Source organism: Aulonocara stuartgranti, assembly GCF_965226115.1.
Source record: "Aulonocara stuartgranti genome assembly, chromosome: 3".
NCBI lineage: Eukaryota > Metazoa > Chordata > Actinopteri > Cichliformes > Cichlidae > Aulonocara > Aulonocara stuartgranti.
The window spans coordinates 63,264,645-63,285,679 of record NC_138941.1 but is presented as its reverse complement, the minus strand read 5'-3'; the positions used below and the strand labels follow the sequence as shown (position 1 = coordinate 63,285,679).

The following is a 21,035-nucleotide window of genomic DNA, read 5'->3' as shown; positions in this document are numbered from 1 at the left end:
GCTTCCTCTCAGAGAGCAGCACGGCTCCTCCCGAAAACCCTTAGTGTCTATGTGCATTTAAAACTGAGGGTAGGGCACCAGCTCCAGAGGTGGGTTGGAGTACACCGACCATCCTCTGGATGCTGTAAAACGTGCCCACCCCCAAGGCCCTATATGTATGTGTTATGTGAGAGTGTGAGTAATGTGGATGTCTAGGTTGCAGAATAAAATTGAGGCACAGGCGGCCAGAAGGGGACAGAGGGGGAGTGCCTCCCCTGCACCCTGGTGACATACCTGCACCCCAAGCCCTGCGTGTGTGGGTGGGTCTGGTAGAGTGGGAATAGGGAGGCAGCTGAGGATGGGGAGGGAAGAAAGGGAGGGGCAAGTGGCCCCTCCCTGGGGCCAGCTCCCCCGCTGACGCCAGTAGGCACCCCCACACTCTGGAGCCCACCAGTGCAAGGGGGCCCAGGCCCAACCATCCCGCAGCTGCAGCACCGCCCAGCCCTGCAGAGTCCGGGGCAGCCCACCTGACTCCACCCCAGAGAAGACTGCACCCACCCCGTCATCCAATCAACTCCCAAACTGCACAAGACAATAGACACCCAGGTTGAGTTCATTCTCCACCTCTCCTATATCTCTCCCCCACCTGCAGAGTGAGCTCCTGTTGACATTCATCCTAAAGTAGGAAGAAGATTCACCACAGAGGGGTGTAAAAGTGAGGCCCTTGATAATAAAATTTTTTCTTGTAAAATGATTTAAAAATTGCTCACAGAGAGCTGGGGAGGCCAAAACCGACATTCCCGGACAAGGATTGATCACAGAGTTACAGATTTTGAACAGGATTCGGGGGTTGTGGCTATTGGTCTCAACAATATCTGACAGGAAAGCAGCTTTAGTGAAAAGAAGGAAAAGAGACAGATAGAAATGCATGAGGCAAAACATGAAATCTCAAGACAATAAAATGAAATTGGGCCAAGTGTGCAAAGAAAATCTGAAGTGGTTTAAAAGCTGTTATTAATTACAGTGTTTGAGATGTACTTCTACCTTTGACCTGTTTCAAAATTCTACATGTTGTATGAGCATAAAACTATATAGTGAGGAGATGGATTCAGTTTTGTTTTGTTCAAAATTCAGTTGAACGAAAAGAAAACAAAGGATTTGCATGTTGAAGTGTTTCAAGACTGTTCTATCAGCCAAAATTAAATTATTTCCCTCATACAGATGACCTTTGATGAACTCCTTAATTATGAGTTTGGACACCTTACTATGTATCAATAAAGACATTGTTCGATGATCATGGCTTTTCCAAGGGTAGCCCTAGTGAAATGTAGGCAGAGATCAAACCCAGCCATTTTTAATGGAAAATGAATTGCCTGAAATATGAAATATACACACATTTCAGAAAGGAGAAAAAAATAAGATTAAAACGATTAATTGACATCTGAGGGGGAAACAGCTCTTGTGAATTATGAATGCATCTTGTTAACTGAGCTATCTAGCAAATCCCAGAAAAACTCATTGGTTCTACCTGCTTGTCCAAATTTGCCAAATATGGTTAGTTTGTTCTGCACAAGCTGTCACAGTAGCTACTTCCTTTATAAAATATGGTATCTGATCTTAACCAGAGTTAAAACTAACAGACTCATTTCTCTGCAGTGCAGACATCTTTGCACATCAGCAGATCAACACAAGGTAAGTAAACCTCTTGGAAAAAAGTGTGTTTTAACAGTGTGTTTCTATATTTTTTTTGCTATATTACTAATGAAATATTCACACGAAATACAAGAATGTGAACATTCTACACATGATGCAATAACAGTCAGTGCAATAAATTCTCCCACAGCTCATCTGACTGTGAGTCACAGCAGCTCGCAGTTGTTTGAGAACGAGTTTGTGTCTCTGAGCTGTGAGGATGTTCAAAGCTCTGCTGGATGGACTCTGAGAAGAAACACAAGTCAAGACATCAGTAGTGAGTGTGGACCTGGTTGGGGAAAACCAGCTGGTTCTTTCTGTAACATCAGTTACACTGACACAGTTGACAGTGGAGTTTACTGGTGTGAGTCCAGAGAGGGTCCCATCAGTAACATGGTTAACCTGACAGTCACTGGTAAGCTGAGTGTGTGGAGTTAGTGTTGATGAAGCTGTGTGTAAATGGATGAAATGCTGTAGTTTGTCTCTGTGTTGAGGTGGATCAGTGATCCTGCAGAGTCCTGTCCTCCCTGTGATGGAGGGAGATGACGTCACTCTGCTCTGTAAAACAAAGACCACTCCCTCCAACCTCCCAGCTGCTTTCTATAAAGATGGCTCCCTCATCAGGAAGCAGCCTACAGGTCACATGACCATCCAGCATGTTTCCAGGTCTGATGAAGGCCTCTACAAGTGTGACATCAGCGGTCATGGAGAGTCTCCATCCAGCTGGATCACTGTCACAGGTGACACACTCACCTGTCTGTGTTTCTGCAGCTTTCAACATTCACAATGTGACGACAACTTAATGACTGTGTTTGCTTTATTTTAGGGGAAGACACCACCACACCTCCACCTACATCCACACCTCCACCTCGTTCTACTTCTCTTCCTCCATCACTTGCTCCTCCAGTTCTCTTTGTGTTGTAATTTGTTGGGTCAGTCTGTGTTGTGACTTTACTGGTGGTACTGGTTCTGCTGGTGAGACGACTTGTTAAAAGGAAACTTAAAGGTTAGGAGATTTCATGGTTTCTCTCTTTTCAGCTTCAATTTTTAGTCTTACTTCATTCACATAGTAAGCATATATAGCAGCTGGATAGCGTATTCAGCTTTGGAACTTCAGATCATCCCTCCATGATGTCTAGATCCAGTAAGGGTCCCCAGGCTAATCAAGCCTAGCCTACCTTGAACATAAGCAAGCAAGAGCAATAACTGGTGTCATATACTGCCCTTTACTTTCAGTGACAAACAACAATGGAGCCGAAATCAAGCCAATATCAGTCACCATCTAATGCGGGATTTCCCAAGGTGCCCTGTCCACACTGCTGTTATAACTTTGTGTGATTATCAACAAGACTGGCTACAGATCCCGACTAAGGAAAGGAGCAAATCTGAATTACCTCTTCTATATGAATGGCATCAAGCCGTATGCCAAGAGTGATTGATAAAACCTCCAGTTCAGTGGAAGGCTCTAACCTATACTTCCCAAATGAAACATCTTTTGCCTGGCTTTGTATTTGCCATCAGTGACATCCGTAGTGGCTCATCCTGCAGCATTATTTGTCCTTGAGATGCTTTCAAAGAGTTGAGACATACTTCAAGATGACAAACTGATTTCAGGTCACAGACAGGAAGGCAGAGATAAGGAGACAGGGCCTGCTATTACAAGACAAAGATCAACACAGCACTAGCGTAACATCACAAAGTGTTCTGGTTATTGTAGGGACCACAGACCTGTTTTGATGATTGTGGGCCATAGATTGCAGAAGCAGCATGCTTCCACTACCCACATGGCCTACTTTTAATCCTTTGGGGGGCGGGGGTTCAGCTCTGTTTTCAGTTTCAAAACAAGACATTTCTGTATGAAAAAAACTTTTCTGTTCTTGTATCCTGTCTTATTTGTACCTGGGATATGGTGCCTGCATCATCTGCACAGTTGCGTCCTCCCTAAAGCAGCTGTTTCACTGCTAGTCGCTGATTTAAGAAATTTAGTTTTTCATTATGTCCAGTTTGAATACTGGAGACAAAAGAAGGGGATCAAATAATTTTGCATCATAATCAAAATATTAACAGCAGTACTTAAATGACTATCTGCAGTGATGTCCTCTGTGTGTGTTTTATTGTGCAGAGACTGATCCAGCTGCAGTCTACTCAGCAGTGAGAACTGAAGACGTCAGTTATGGGCAAATCACCATCAAAGAGAAGAAAAGAAAATTAAAGAAAAGAGGTACAGCTGCGCTTCTTTGTCTTCATCATGGATAAAAAATGAGAAAGAGAGTCCAGCAGGTGTTGAGATTACTGTCTGCATGAATGTGACACTGTTTACTAATTACTGTTGAGCAAAGCATCTTTATTTAAACAGGGCTGAAGTCAATGTGAGATCATCACAGTTTTTTCACGGGACGCAGACACGTTTCTTTCATCAGATTCATAAAGCTGTGTGCGTGCATGCCTCGGCTTTAATTACATTTCCACTCTCATCTGTAGAAGTGAAAGCTCCCGCAATGCTTGAAGCAGAGACACCAAGTTAATTGTCCGTTCAGGCTTGTAAGGCCATCGCCTTCAGACTTTTTCATCTTTTCTGTGCATCATGGAAGATGCATGATGTGAAGTTATGGCAGAAGTCTTGACTAATATCTTTAATCATGTGTGGGTGTAGTCATTGCAATATTCATTTTTTTTGCATAGAGAATCACTATTTGCACCAAATGTTATAAGACATGTAAATATCAAAGAAGTGCAAAGAAGTGCAGCTCAGTTAAAAATATTGCAGTTAGTGTGATGTACATGCATCCCATGATTTTAGCATGTTTTCATGAAAACAGTGCTTTGATCAGTTGTTTGGTTTAATAATAACCTTCACTTCCAGTTCTGTTTTCTTCTTTCATGACAGTAAAGAAAAGGGTCAAATACTATATGAATACATAATAAACCTATAAATGCCAACAGTTTCAGTTTAACATTTTTGTTTGATGTTTGCTGCAGCAGCACTAAACAGATGTGTGTCTGTCTTATTCCTGTTCATACAACATAAAAAAAGAAGTGTAAATAATCGAAATAGTTTTTTTGTCATATTAAATGTAATGGTAAGTGCCAGTATGAATGTAGAACTGCACTGATGTCTTCTTTGTGTGTTTTATTGTGCAGAGTGTGATCCAGCTGGAGTCTACTCATCAGAGCAAACTGGAGACGTCAGTTATGGACAAATCACCATCAGAGACAAGGAAACAGATCAAAGACCAGAGGTACAGCTGCTCTTCTTTGTCTCCATCATGGTTCAGAACAAGTGTTTTTTTCCTTCATAAGGCCGATATTTATTCTAAATATTGAGATGCTATTTGATTATCTGTTTATCTATCATCTATCTATCTATTTTACAATTCGTCTTTTCATTGGAACGTCACAAAAACTTCTAATTCATTACCTTTATGCTAACCATCATTTCAAAGAATTTGAAGTGTGCACTTTGTTTTGAAAACTAAAAAAATACTGTGTTAGTGCAGTTTTGCAGTTTTTTAAAACTCAGTTTGCTTTAAAATCATTGTAAGTTTAGTGATCTCTGAGGATATTTAGATGTGTTTGCACTTTTTTGTCTCCATAGAAATGCATGCCTTAGTCTACTTTAGCTTATTAAAGACAGTACTATACCATGTACTATACCCAAACAGCAGCACTTTGTCACAAAGTGCTGCTGTTTGGGTTTGGAGTGTTAGGATCAACTTTTCTAGCTTGAGTAAGAAGGCAAGCCACAGCATTCAGAATTTAATACAATTGCACATAGCTCAACATCATATTGCAAATATCCAGAGAAAATGAGAGGACCAAATCCAAAGTATGTCCTTTTTTAAAAAAAATTGTTAGGCGAAATTATAATGATGTAAATGTTTCCAGTCTCCTGGTCACGTTGGTGTACAAGACAGCCCATTGACTTCAAATATATGAACACTTCAGGAAAAGAAAATCATTCCCACTATGAAGATGTCATAGTGAGTGATCCAAACAACACAGCAATGTATTAATGATTAACTGCGTTTGAGATTTTGAGATTTCCCTTCTTCTTGTGTCACACTGTACTAAGCAATTTGTGGAGAACTCAGGACTATGAGGTGAAACAAAAAAGCTTTTATTGTTGGCTATTCAACAAGTTCAAAGCAAACCACAGACAAAGACTTCTAGGGGAAACAAGGAGCAGACAACTGTGAAAGTAGAACGGACAACTTGACATGAAAGCAGTGGGAGACAGACAATAAATACACAGCAGGTGATTGAACTGGTAGAAAAAACAGAAGGAACAAATTAATGTGACAGAGGATGTTAAATTAAACATGATGTACATGAGTCAAGAGCCCTAACAAAATAAAACAGGAAACAGAACAGTGGGACAGAAAATAAAAATAAACTCAGAGCAGAACAAGATGAGACAGTAGATCAATATATTATGTATGTTTTTTGTATGATGATGATGATGATGATGATGATTATTATTATTATGTATTGCTGATGCCAGAACAATAAACTATATTGTAAAACCTGGGCAAGCAGCCACACTGATTATTTTAACTGAAGGCACATTCTTAAAGTAATAGAGTACTTCTTCGATTTTATCAAGAGTATTTAAAGCAAAACCCATGCATTATTTTAACTGTGGCTGGTCCCATGTTGTTTGAACTTTTCAGAGTCGTCGCCTAGTCCTTGCTGAAGTCCAACCGCTGGAATCCAACTGCTGTTCCACGTGACCTGAGGACATTCATTACAAATCAGATCTGTATATATTGTCTTTAATCTTTTCAATAAACTCAAGTCAACTCCTACTCAAAGAGAAATGAATGTTTTTGGTAAAATAAAAGCTAAACTTCTTTAACGACTTTAAAGAAAAAAAATACATGTATATTTTCATCACCCTGTCTTTCAGCATCTCAGTATGGCCATAACAGCAACATGTATCTATATAATACATGTTATATGAACAATAAATAACAATACTATCTAGTATATATCTAATATATACTGTTACGAAATCAGTTTCTCCCCGGTTCTTTTATTCGTCGAAACTTCCAGAGATGGCACCGGAACTCAGTAGTCATTTTCACAAAACTTTATTCATCTTTTTTAAGCATGTCCTTCTAGAAGGGAGGCCGGTGTGTCCCTCTGCAAATCCTCCCTCCTTTGTTCGTTGCAGCTAGTTTTTATAGCGTCTATCCCCATCATAAACCCCCTACGTGGTGCTGCAAACTCTGTGTTTGTGTCTATGTGCACGAGCACATGAATGCCTACATGTGCGCGCTCCCTTGTGTCTATGTGAGTGCTCGTGTGTGACTGTGTGCGCATACCTGTGTGTATGTGTGAGTGCTCATGAGTGAGTGTGCGTGTGGATGTGTGTGCGTGACAGTTAAAACACTGTGGGTGTAGGTACTCCCTAGAGGTCATAAAACTCTCTCTTTGTTCTACCTTCACAGTTCAAGTGGGGGAGGGGTACAATCTACTCCTAAGTTCACGACACAGTCAGCCTTTATTATATTGCGGGCAGTGTCAGTGTCTCTACAACAGTTCTACATTCTATGATAACACATTTCTAAACTCTAAATCAGAATCAGAATCAGAATCAGAATACTTTATTGATCCCTGGGGGAAATTATTTTTTGTTACAGTGCTCCATTTTAAACCAACATTAAGACAAGACAGACAATACGCTAACTAAGAATAGTACAATATATACATATATATACATACATACATACATAAGTCACTTATAAATAAATAGTTGGAAAAGAAACATGTGTAGTTGTAGCAGCAAACAGTGTGTTAAGTGGATGCGTTGTACAGGGAGATGGCCACAGGCAGGAATGATTTCCTGTGTCGTTCAGTGGTGCTTTTCGGTAATCTCAGTCTCTCACTGAACGAGCTCCTGTGACTGACCAACATGTCATGGAGTGGGTGGGAGGTGATATCCAACATTGTCTTTATAAATCAGCTAAACACTCTTACAATACATGTAAAGTAATATATTTAACATACTTAGTTACTTGTAGAACCCTGCTGTTGTCTCCACTGCAGTGATCTGTATTCTCTGCAGGACTTTAGTTGGACTTGTTCTTCTCGTGTGGTTCTGTGGGTTTCATGAAGATGTCTGATGGAAAATGTGAACTGTTGTTGCTAACACATGCACATGTCTTCAGTGTAGATCAACAAAAGCTTAAGAACAAAGTGTGGATGTGGTTAATGAGTTTTGATTTAAGGAAATGAATTATGTGAGAATTTAGATGCTGTTTAAACTAAAAAATTCTCCATCAGTAGATAACAGTTTGCATGTGCATCTTAGTTACAGTGTTGTTGATATCTGTGGTTGTCCTTGGACAGGACAGTGAGGACATATGTGCTGTCTATACTCATTCAGTCTGATATGATCTCAGTTTCCATTCAGTCAAAATCGGGGTCAGATTATGCTGCAAAAACAAATGCTCAGAGAAAGACTGATGTACTAAGAGATATACTCAAGTAGAGTTACCAGAATCACCAGGATATTTCCAGCCACTTTAATTATATGCATAATTAGTCAGTTCACAGCCAACTATAGGTGCATTCCAGCAGCATCCACAGACAGCAAAAAGCACTAACCACAGTTTAAAGCACAGTCTGGTGCTGCCATCTAGTGACACTGAAGAGCTCCAACGACTGATTTTAGGATCATTCTGGGTCACTTTAACTGCTGCACGTATTTTTGATTTTGTCTATCTATGTTTACAAAATGTATAGCGCACAGGGAACACAGAAAGACACATCTATACTACAATCATTATAGTATAATGTTGTGGACGTTATAGTGTGACTCATTTTAATCTGACATTTCATTCTTTGCTCAACTGCACTGTGAAAAGCACAGATGTATACAGTATTTGTATAAGTTATATACATGCTGCCACTCACAGTGCCCTATGTAATGTTAATGCAAAGTTTCATCAAGCTCAGCCCACTCATCTTAGGGAGCACACAGTCACACATGCATGTCTATGCTGCAGTTAACACAGTATGATACACACAGCAGTCATGGAGTAATGCAGAGTCTTTGTCATTCTCCCAACTCCTTCAGTTCATCATCTCTCACTCACTGTCATCTACATATAGACCTACACATAAACTAGCATATATATATATATATATATATATATATATATATATATATATATATATATATATATATATATATAGATAGATAGATAGATAGATAGATAGATAGATAGATAGATAGATAGATAGATAGATAGATAGATAGATAGATAGATAGATATAACAACAGTTCTAGATATAGAAGGAAGGGGGCCAGGGACTGGTGAGTGTCAGCACCACTGTCCAGGAGGAGAGAAGGAACATCCACGAATACATCACGAAGATGGCCCCAACTGACCGAGTGCTCAGTGAATACCTCAGGCAGCAGAAACCCAAGAAAGAGGAGGGAGACGAGGAACCATCATGGAAGGACAGGCCCCTGCACGGTATGTACCACCGGCAGATAGAGGAGGTGGCTGCTATCCAGAAATCCTACCAGTGGCTGGACAAAGCTGGACTGAAAGACAGCACAGAGGCACTAATCATGGCAGCACAAGAACAAGCTCTGAGTACAAGATCCATAGAGGCTGGGGTCTATCACACCAGGCAAGACCCCAGGTGCAGGCTGTGTAAAGATGCCCCAGAGACAATCCAGCACATAACAGCAGGGTGCAAGATGCTAGCAGGCAAGGCATACTTGGAACGCCATAACCAAGTGGCCGGCATAGTGTACAGGAACATCTGTGCCGAGTATAACCTGGAAGTCCCGAGGTCAAAATGGGAGATGCCCCCAAGGGTGGTGGAGAATGACCGAGCTAAGATCCTGTGGGACTTCCAGACACAGACGGACAAAATGGTGGTGGCTAACCAACCGGACATAGTGGTGGTAGACAAACATGAGAAGACGGCCGTAGTGATCGATGTAGTGGTCCCGAATGACAGCAATATCAGGAAGAAGGAACACGAGAAGCATATAATCTGTTTCTTAGTGTATTTTCTTTAAAATACGGTGTGTTTTTAATATCTTAATTCTATTAATCCATAATTATGTGATATGGATATTAAATACTTTTAGTGAAATATAATCCCTCCAGAAAGGCAGGAAAAGCCCTGTAACTTACTTTAAAACTAAATATGTTCCCTAAAACGGTGACAGAGCTACAGACCCATGACACCGTTACCCAGTTAGCTAGCAGCTAATGACCACCACTATTTGTGCAGTTAATGAAAATATAGGTGATGTTTGTTGTGGTGTTGCAAACACAGCACACTCATTTGTTTCAATTCGTCAGTTGTCTAAATGGATTGGTTCTTATAGAGCACTTTTCTACTCTGAGCACCCACAGCGCTTTACACAACTTGCCTCATTGACCCATTCACACAAGCACTTTTTTTTCCTATCTAACACGCACACACATTGGGGTATAATCTTGGCCAAAGATATTTGCCACGCAGGCTGGAATTTAACCACCAACATTGCCACTTCATTGGGTACACCTGTTCAACTGCTTGTTAATGGAAATATTTAATCAGCCAATCACATGGCAGTAAGTCAATGTATTTAGACATGTATCATTTTATGATGCTTCATGCTACATGTTGATTCCTAAGTGTTTAGTTTCAATTTGATCCCGGTTATAATATAATATTATTTGGAAACTTTTCATGGGAATCATTCAGTCTAAGTCATCAGTCATGCAGGTCTTTCCACACAGCAGCTTCTATGCAGTTCGTTTTCCTTAAATGGAAAGAACTGCTGACCTCCATGGGGAAGTAATTAGACATGGTTTACAAATTTCAGTTGTTCATTGAGTCATCAAGTGTGATCTGTCAGGGGAGTGTGAGACAGTCCAGGAGGAGAAAATCACAATCAAGCTCAGTATGTTTGTGATGTCATGAGTATGACTAAAATACTTATTGATCATTATTGATGTAGGTCTTTCATTTTTTTAGGAATAAAGTATTTATTTTGCTGCTTCTTGGCAAAATAAGAAGACTTTGTTCATGGATGAAGATTAGATATGATATGAAGGATAACCTGAGACAGGCCTGTAGTCTTAAAAACATCTTCAGCACAGAGGATCATTGGCTGTGCTCTTCTCTCCCTGGAGGTGCTGTAGGGGTCCTGCTGCCACAGGAAAGCCTGCAGCATCCTGAAGGACGCATCCCACCCATCACCTGTCAGAGCTGTTACCATCAGGAAGGTGGTTCAGGACCATTAAAGCCAAAACAAACAGACTGAGAAACAGCACATATGCCAGGGCTGTTGCATTAATAAATACAATCGGGGGATAAATCGCTGCGAAAACACAACATTCAACTGTGCAATATTTTCTTTTTAACTGTGCAACATTCTCAGGACTAAATCACAGTGCTCCAACCGTATCCTCACTTGTTTGTATTCTCACTTGTTCATATACAGTCTTGTATATGCTATATTTATTTATTTTATTTATTTATATTTATTTTTAATTTATTGTACATATATGTTTCCTCCTCTTAAAAGTACCCTCTTTCAAATGTACTGAACGGGTCTGCATACAATTTTGGTTGATTCTGATTCTGATTTAACAAATATGCAGTTAATCACCACACAGACCCATGAAACTTAAGAGTCTGTCAGAGTCCTGCGTTCAGATTCAAAAGAGGTGATTTTTTTTTTCTGATGCAGAATCAGCGTATGTCTGTGGCTGCAGGTCTTATCTCTGAAAACAAACAAATGTTTAATCTCTTTCACAGATCAGAACTGTTTTGTTGTGACAGCTTTGTCACAGTGATGATGATGAAAAGAAACTGCAAACAAAGAACACACATTTTATCTAAGAGCAGCATTTAGCTGCGTGTCATACCAGTTTTCTTTCCTTAAAAAGCAGCTCACAGAAAGTGAAAACTGCACGCAATGAAAAGGTAAATATTTATTTCAGTTTTAAGTGCTTTCATAAAACTTTATATTTGCTGCTCATCTCAGTGTCGTCTTCACACTCTTTAGGATGAATCGACAGACAAGAATACATGAAAATATGAAGCCCATCACATTCAATCTCAGTAGTAATAATTCATGTGACATTACTTCCTACTCAATTAATGAACATTTTTAGAAGAAAAAAATGTCACTTCTGTGCAGCTTCTTTGCAACATATACAAACCTGGTCATGAAAGGAGGCTCTGTGTTTGAGCATTGTGAGGGGGGATGTTACTCAGGTAAAGGGACCAGGCGAGCTACAATGAGGCCCTCAGGTATTCTTCCGTTTTCTGGTATGTTATTATTCCCGATGAGTCAACACACATCCAGACATGATGCAATCGTGTTGTGTTAGTCTGAGTCCAGATCTCAGAGTCAGAGAGTAACAGATGGCATCTCAGTCTGACATCAGGCTTGTTTCTTTAAATATGCATGCTCACCTGGTCATCAGTGGATTTCTGTCTCCCTGCTGGACTTGACACCCGAGGTCTGTTTCAGCGAGATCTCCGCTCTTATCCTTTTGCTGATAAGCTTAAAGAAATCATGTTCATCTTGGATGTGTTATTAAATCTACTGAGTTACTGAGGCAGCACCAGCTGAAGCAAATATGTGTGACATCAGAGGTATGAGTTCACATCACCTCTGAAACTGATTCTGTCAGCCTGCAGTATCACAGAGACAAAATACATGACGAATACATCATAGAAGATCATAGAAGACCCACTGTTTTAAAAAAATAAAGACACGTCTGTGTCCCATTGTTGGCTTTTAGAGTACAACAGGTTTTCAGTAACTTGTCTGATTCTTTTGTAAGAGAAAAATGCACGACGTTGAACCACTGGATGAAACTGAAATACGTGTAATACACAAACAGGTTAAACATGAACAAAATACATCACAGAGCTTCAGATTCTGCCCACATGATGTCAGCAGTAATAACTTTCCATTCAGTAAAACAAGTCCTTGACATCTTTCAAACCTCTTTCATATTCATGTAGGAGTTTTGTTTTGTTTTGTTTTTCTGTTGTGTGTGTGTGTGTAGTTTACATCATCAAGGTTATAATTTAATAACATGCTTATAGTGATTGGTGTACGAAGCCCTCTGACAGTTCTTCACCAGCAGGTGGCAGCACAGGAGATTCTGTCAACCCAACAACACATGGAGGATTTCACTGTGACCTCTGACCTTTAAGCCTGAAAACTTTTGAATTAACGAAGCGTGGCGCTGCTCTGTTTTCCTCCATGTTCCTCCAGCGGAGCGGACGGAGGCAGCTACACCCCGCTGCCTCCGTCCGCTCCGCTGAGAGGGAAAAAAAGAAAAGAAAACGAGGAAAACTGTAAATATGAGCTGATAGAGAGCAAAAACATCTACACTCAAAAAAATTAAATTGGGTGGTTGTTACATGTACAAGATTCAAACTTGTAATTTGAACGAAATAATTTCATGTTTCTATGGTGAACGTAATTAAATCATGTAGCATCTGCATGAAATTCAGCAACTTAATTTGTTCTTGTTGAGATGACATGATACAGTCTAGTGAGAGTGGTTAGTTGACTGGACCCACGAAATTCACAAGATCACATTAGATGTCAAACTGCAGAAAATCACTGGAGTTTTAAGAGGCAGACAATTACACCCACATCATGTGTTTGCTATTTATTGTGGTTTAACCTGTCATGGATAAAAACGTACAAAAAATGCTGCATCAAGGCTTGTAAGCATAGCTTTCATAGTTTTGTTAAGCCTGGATTGACAGCTTGGTGGCGTGTTGGTTAGCGCTGTTTCCTCACAGCAAGAAGGGTAAAACAGACAATATAAAACAGGCAGAAGTTTAACCAAAAACAGTTTAAAAAGGTGAGTTTTGAGTTGTTTTTTAAAAACAAAACTGAGTCCACAGTTCTTAATGTATGAGGGAGCGAGTTCCACAGTCTCAGGCCACAGTGGCAAAAGCTCTGTCACCCTTAGTTCTCATCTTAGTCTGTTTTATAGCAAGTAAGCCCTGATCAGATGACCTCAGGGACCTGCTAGGGACATAGGGCTGTAGCAAATAACTGCAACATGAAAATTATTGTCAGATTTATAAAATGTGTACCAACCTGTTTTGTTCTTTCCTTGGTGCATGTTAATGAATCCAAATGAGTGAAAATCAGTGGGCACGTGTTCACCATCTGTAACCTGCACACTGTCACACACTATTTCTCCAAATAAAGAATCATGCTTACCTCATGGTAAGATGGGTACATGGCGAGGATACCGTAAGAGAGCGTGGTTAGGAGAGGGAAAATGAATGAGTAAATAATAAGCTAGGCTTGGCTTCAAATAACATCGGTCTAAATATTGTTTTCCCTGAGACACGCTGGCTCAATTAAACTAGCAAATAAATAAAAAAGAAAAAAAAATCATTTCAATTCAATGTTATTTATATAGCACCAAATCAAAACAGCAGCTGCCTCAAGGTGCTTTATATTGTAAGGTAAAGACTGTACAACAATACTGGGAAACAGAGAAAACTCCAACTATCATATGACCCCCTATGAGCAAGCACTTTGGCAAGAGTGGGAAGGAAAAACTCCCTTTTAACAGGAAGAAACCTCCAGCGTAACCAGGCTCATGGAGGGAAAACCATCTAACAGTCAAATGTTTGATCATTTCTGAGACAGTCCTACACTGTATGGACAAATTCAGGTATGAAAGTATGAATGTTTTGTGTGTGAAATTCACTGTTCATGAACGAGGCACTTAGACTGTAAACAGCATTTTAATGTCACAGCTATTTGAGCTGAGGGTAACTCTATCAGATGGAAGCAAATACTATTTTTATAATGGGTCTATCTGATGATTATTTATTAATCTTTCAACAGTCCAATACTAGAAAACATTAAAACTATTACAAATACACAAAGAAAATGGTGATCACAGTTGTGGAGATAGAATCGTGTGAATGGGGGAAATTTTGGTTGTGTTGTTATGGATGTTCTTCAGTTTATTTCATATAAAGGATGAACAATGAAGAAAAACATTCTAGATTTTTGCATTTTTATTGTTAAAAACTGCTCAAGATGTTGCTCAGTCACATTTCCATAACAGATGGTGTAAGATCTTTATGCAGTGTCGGTGAGACGATCTTGCAGCAGATCAGTCAGGCAAAACACTCCTGCGGACACTCCTCTGTAGAAGGAAAAATGGAAAGTGTACGGTAATCAGTGCACATCAAGTTGTATTTCAGGCTATTTTTATATAGAACTTCACCACCAATGTAAAAGTACCGGTTTTAGGAAGATGAACAATATTTTCAGGAAGGATGCCGGACTGCAAGCAGAGCTGGTTGAACTTCTCCTTCACCTCAGCGCTGAGGTCCAGACTACGTCCTGTGAAACCACGTGATGTAAATCTGCTGCAGTGGCTGCAACTTTACTTAACAGTTTACTGAACACAGCTAAATGCAACTTTACCATATAAGTTGTTTTCAACATAGGTTTCATTCCATCCGGTGTTGATGTAATGATTCAAGGAGTACTCGTCAGGCTTCCCATCGACCACACGAATTTCAGTCGCTACCCCCGTGACTGACAAAAAGGGAAACAGCAGAAGAAAAGATGTTGGAAAAAAAGTAATACTCAATGATGATGATGATGGAGCATTAACCGTGGTGGTTAAAATGTTTCCTGGCTTTGTGGGCGTACTCACAGGGAATGCTGTATGTGAATTTTCCAGGCACGTCAGTCTTGGATGCCACCATGTCTATTTTCCAACAGTTATCACTATGGGTGCAAAGACATAACATTAATCATCAGTGTAAATATTTTAATGCTATCCAAATGGTATTTGCTTTGTCTGTCCTCTCGCACTCACGTAGGAAATGAGTAAGACGCCTTAAAACCCCCATCTTCATTTGGCTCAAGCGTGACCGTGCCAGACTTTATACTGGCTTTGCGACAGACGAACCACTTGGAATTAGAGCACATTCCAGTCAAGTACCACTTACCTGCAATCTGTGGACACACAAATGGAAAGCATTGAGAATTATAGAGAAGCACAAGAGCTGTTTATTGTAACACTGTGTGCGTGTGTGTGTGTGTGTGTGTGCGCATTTGTAATACACTGATGTATATTAGCTTTATTCATGCTATATCTTGAGAAAACATTTGCAGAATTTTACATCAAAGATTGCAATGCTTATATTTTGTTGTTCACACTCTGTTTTATATTTATATAGTTTTTTTGTTTGTTTGTTTTTAAAGCAATGGACAAAATAAATATTATCACACAAAATCCAGGGTGAAAAATAACCAATTAACTTAAATGGTGAAGTCATTATAGAAGTAAATTTTGCAAAGGTCAGCCTCCTGTAAAGACTGCTAAACTGTCTGGGGGGTGCCCTGCCTATCCTTGTTGGATAAGGTCCAGCACCCCTTCTTTCCATAAGACGGAGATATTTGTATGAAAACAGATGGGCGGTGAAATAAAAAATAAAAAGTATTATGGATGACTCTTACCGCCTGTAAATCAAAGTCCGCCTGAGGTAGGATTTCAGAAGCAGAAACCATGAGGGAGCACAGTACCACTCCCAGAAGGGCACGAAGTGAAGCCATAGCTGCTGAAGAGTGAAGAAATGATGATGATGGGTGAAGGAAACGGTTTCCAAGGCCTAATCCGTGGATCGACTTCCTTCGAGGCGTGGACGTCTATCAGCAGAGAATGTACCTTAGTCTGTAACACAGTCAAATATATTCTCAAGTAATATTCAAGCATGCCATTCAGCGTGTTAGTACGAGCTCGGGAGCAGCTTGGGAGAACAAGAAAACAGAGACTGCTTCAGGTTGTCTTCCCAAAGTGACTCAACTTTATTCACAAGTACAACAGTTTATATAGAGGGTAAAATTCATGAGACAGCAGATTATCAGTTTAAACCAGTACAGACCAAGATAAGGCAGCGTCTTCCTGCCCTTGGGTGAAGAAGCATCCTTTGTGTAGTGTATCAGTTCAGCTACAATTGTGATTATCTCAGCGACATATTTTCAAGGCACAAAACAAAGAGTTCTTACATTAGTGAAATCTGAAACAAACCATTTGGCCTTCAACAGGCGTCTAAAAGATTAAGAAACTAATGTAGCTGAGGGAGTGATCTCTGTGGTATTTCAACCTTGTACCAGCCTGTGATTCTCACACATCAATTCTTGGGTCAAAGAGAAAAATAACTAAAACAAAGGGGCCTTATTGAATGACAGAGTTTTCCTGTATAATGTCACTATAAAACAATATCCAGTAAATGCTACCATGGTACTAAAATACCTAACAATGGGGGAGTTCACAAATGAAGATCTGGAAGTTGCTGCCTGGTGACTCTTTATATAGAAGAGTGAGATTATCTCCCCACCAACCGGTTCACACAGTTTTTTTCTAAAGCTGACTGATTAGGAATCTCAAAGTTGGCTTTCCTTATAAGTAATACATGGTCTCAGTCAGACTGGACATGATCACTCCTACAGGAAGCAAAGTAAATGTACTATGATTTTATTTCACCTGTGAAATGATGAAAAACAGCAGAGTAGCTAACGCTAACAAAAGCGTGTTGAAATGTTTCATTTTCTGCTGTTTCATAGGTCAAAAGGGCGTTGAACCAAACTGAACCTGAACTGCTGCTACTGTTGTAGTGCAGCATCTGCTGTGTGGTTAATCATATAACATTTTGTACACAGCAGACAGAGGCTACTGGCACTTAAGTCCATCTGCTAGATAGCTTTTAAAATTGGTTAGGGAAGTGGCTTTGATAATACTGATACACGTTCTTTGCTACTGTGACAGGACAGGGATCCACCAGGGAATAGTTGTGAGGATAAAGAGCCTTCAGTTCTCTAAATATAAACTGGGTACTTGTAGGAAACTTTGGGAAGCGGCATTTTTCCTCATATCGTCTAAATTTAAGTTAGCTCAGGTACTTCTTACATACTTGCTCTACAGAAAGCCCAAATAAAGCCAAGGAGATATGTGAAAATAGGAATAGTAAAATATGCATCATAATCAGTTGTATGTGTCAACTATGTGGGCACCTCAGTCTTGTTGGCATGAAGAAAAGTTGTGTAATGTGTGCCATAAGAGCTGCAAAGGCATCATTTAAACAGTAGTCGTCTATTAGTCATAACGTATCTCCTGTTAAATAGTTAAATGTCCGTTCTCCATCTCTGTCCTCTCACAGCTCGGCGTATACCAACTCCAGGTCCCCACCAGCAGCTGTGGTAACAATGGCTGTGCCCATCAACACACTGAAGCTGAGAAGCCACCGGTTACTATTGGCGGCTCCAATAGGGTTACCTGTCAACTGTGGACACATGAAAGGACACCAGCAGAAGTTAAACAGAAACACAAGACAAGTTTACTGGAACATTTCCTATTGATAGCTTTATGGAAAAGTGTGTTTAAACAATTTTCTATTTTTTATTTTGTTTATGATTAGATTTATTGTGAAAGGAATTTCAAACTTTTACATTTAATTTGACCTTTCCCCTGTTTTTCATACAGAGTGAAGACGAATGGATGGTGCTTTCTTTGTTTGTTTAAAGATAATGAATATAACTCTAAAGACGTCTTAAACCACCCCTCGTTTCTATATATTTTGTTATATAAATGGAAATACAGTATACAAGACAAAAACTGAGCTTATATGATACTAAGGACCCTGTAAGTCAGTCCACCTTTATTATTCAGCACAGCCTTAAGTCTCTTAGTCAAGCTTTTTTGTATTTTCTGTAAAGAAGTATTCAGGAGCAGTTCTTTTCTTGGATGTTGGTTCCCTTTTATTCCATTCTCTGTTAAGACGTTTCAGTAATGTTGAGGTCTGGGGAGGCTAATCCATGACTGAAGTCCTGTGATGCTTCATACTGCATTAGCAGTCTGTTGTCATAGTGAAAAATGAAGCCACTGCCAATCAGACATTTGCATAGTGGATCAACTTCTGATGGTACTTTCCTGAATTCCATACCTATAATATGTTTGCACATGCTGATGAATATTTTCAACTGATTTTCCGTCCAGTTCCTGTGTAATGTGACATACGCCAGTCTTTCTCCCTGTGTCCCTTCCTTAAGAATAGAGCCATCCTTCCATTGAGACTGTTTCTGATGAGGCTTCATTGAGCAGTAGATGGATCCCTCAGCTCATCTAATCGTCCTATTTCTTAACACGTGACTTTCAGAAACTGTTAATCTGCAGTAGCTCGTTAACTCTTGCACTTCTTTTTTTTTTTGTAATCTCTTAGTTTCCTCATTTTGTTAAGGTGGCACTGCACACCAAATCCAAAGTCAACATACTTTTATATAATGGAGTTGAACCTGTGACTGAGTTTGATTTAAACCAACCTAAGCGATTAAGTGAATGATGATGAGTAAAGGCGGAGGTCGTGGATGAAGACAGCTGTTGGCTTCTCATATATTGCAGAGTGAGGTTGTGTTTGCGCATTATTATAAAACCATGTTCACTATATATTTTAGCTGCAGACAATAACATTATTTGTTCTGCTGTGCTGATGTTATTCCACTTTTTATTCCAAGACCCTCAACACAAGCCTTGTAGTCCAACCATATACAGACAAATAAATGGTTGTGGTTGTAACAGCTCATGAACATGAATCATTCCACATTACTTTAAAAATCATTGTAAACTAAAATGGAATAAATGAGTGTTTATATATAGTTTTGTCTCAGCTGTTTACACACAGTGTTTCAGTTCTTATCAGAGAGTCCCACCGTCTCACATGTGATGAACCTTTAGCTCTGTTGTAAGTGTTTTGTTAGACCAGGTTTCCCTCATTTAAAAAATAATCTCTCATTAGAAATGGATATGATGTCTAAGACATAGAAATGCTTATTATGGGTTCACTTGATGCCATTGAAAAGAGAGATGCACATAGGTAACGCGCAGGCCATCCGAGGTTTATCTTCTCACCTCGAGTTTGCGACACTCTCAGATAAGGGCGTGCACGTTTCTGCGTGATCTTCTAAATTAGAAAAAACATTTCACAAAACAGAAGCTGACCATCACAAAACACTCATCACAAACCAAAAATGGCTCCACTGAGTGTCAAATTATCACCAGAATTTACTGATAATCTAAAGACTCACAGAACTAATTTTGTCTCATTTTGTCTTAGTTTGAGACATAAGTGCATGATTATAATACTGTGTAGTTAGATGAGACAGAACTGATGGTTCCTCTTAATTATCCTCTTCATTTTTCCTGAGCCTCAGTAGTGGTAGCTACCATGGATAGAAAAACAATGACTCATCTTAAATCTACCCAACCACAGTGTTAGGTGTGGCTGTGTGCAGGCAGGAATAGGACCCAAGGTGCAGACTCCGGAGACGGACGTGAACTCAAAAAGGCTTTAATTAGGTACTCAAAAATATAACATAACTGAAAAAACTCAAAACAAACTTAAACTGGAGAAATGACAGAACACACAGCTAAGAAAACGGTAGATCGCGACACAGACACTAAGAAACACAGGGCTTAAATACACAGAGGGAGCAATCAGGAAATGAGTAACAGGAGGGAAACACAGCTGGGGCAAATCAGAACTGACGAGACCAAAGAAGCGTAACCTGCACACACTGAGAAAAGACGGAGACCTTCAAAGTAAAACAGGAAACACATAACACAGACTGAACAAAGACACATACTCACATGCAGGCACTACAAAGGGAACAGAGACGTGGGACCAGGGCAGACACAAACACTGACTGAACACGGGGATATAGGAACTTAAGATACACATAGACGCGAACTAGACAAGGGGATGCAGGTGATAGAGGAGACAGAGCAACTAAAGAAGACAGAGACCTAAGCCATAAGACAGAACTCAAAGAAACCAAAAACTAGACAGTATAAATAATATCATAAACTCAAAAACCCTGGGTCGACGACCCAGGCATCCTAACACACAGACTGCAAATCTAAACAAACAAACATACGGTGAAAGAAAACAGGGACTTTAACCGGGGAAGTACACACTCAGACACTGTTGACTTAATGGTATTCCTTATCTGCAGCTGGACTTTCGTCTGAATTACACTGAAACTGGCAATTTCACTTAGTTTTACTGTTTTTTAAGCTATTAGGCTGCTTTGTGGCTCACTTAATACTAAACTAAGATACTTTCAGTGTGAATCATTTGCATGAAGCAGGATTTAAAGTGGCCTGCAGAACTTTACAGTCTCTGTCTCAAAACATGCTAACAGGTCTTTGCTTTTTTTTGTTTTTCCAATTTTCACTGGTTTGATGTAATAAAAGAAATTTTAAAGAAGCAGACAATTTTTGTTATTTTAGTTAGTATTTTAGTTTAGTATTTTATAATTTCATAAATCATGG

At 39.6% G+C, this 21,035-nt stretch overlaps 2 protein-coding genes across 2 annotated transcripts in view; one reads left to right on the top strand and one right to left on the bottom strand.

Moving 5' to 3' along the window:
• The window catches only part of LOC309694263 (high affinity immunoglobulin gamma Fc receptor I-like), a 56,475-nt gene extending 50,050 nt beyond the window's left edge, over window positions 1-6,425 (top strand). Inside the window, exons 7-9 of the mRNA XM_082514200.1 lie at window positions 3,794-3,892; window positions 4,813-4,910; window positions 6,342-6,425. Of these exons, the coding sequence (XP_082370326.1) occupies window positions 3,794-3,892; window positions 4,813-4,910; window positions 6,342-6,401 (257 nt within the window). The 3' untranslated portion in view covers window positions 6,402-6,425. The remainder of the gene's footprint in view (window positions 1-3,793; window positions 3,893-4,812; window positions 4,911-6,341) is intronic.
• Window positions 6,426-14,411: 7,986 nt separating this feature from the next.
• LOC309703764 (lipocalin-like) lies at window positions 14,412-16,981 on the bottom strand. Its single transcript, XM_082528657.1, has 6 exons — window positions 16,169-16,981; window positions 15,525-15,664; window positions 15,360-15,433; window positions 15,125-15,238; window positions 14,939-15,040; window positions 14,412-14,840 (listed from the first exon to the last, which is right to left on the bottom strand). The coding sequence occupies exons 1-6, from the start codon at window positions 16,262-16,264 to the stop codon at window positions 14,812-14,814; spliced, it is 555 nt and encodes a 184-aa protein (XP_082384783.1). The 5' UTR covers window positions 16,265-16,981; the 3' UTR covers window positions 14,412-14,811.
• Window positions 16,982-21,035: the final 4,054 nt, after the last annotated feature.

Excerpts from the sequence above, each read along its gene's own strand:
- LOC309703764 (XM_082528657.1), bottom strand. The coding sequence starts at position 16,264 with ATGGCTTCACTTCGTGCCCTTCTGGGAGTGGTACTGTGCTCCCTCATG. Across the intron at positions 15,434-15,524 it reads GCGTCTTACTCATTTCCTAC|TGATAACTGTTGGAAAATAG; the intron begins GTGAGTGCGAGA and ends TTGCACCCATAG. Across the intron at positions 15,239-15,359 it reads ATTCACATACAGCATTCCCT|TCACGGGGGTAGCGACTGAA; the intron begins GTGAGTACGCCC and ends CCTTTTTGTCAG.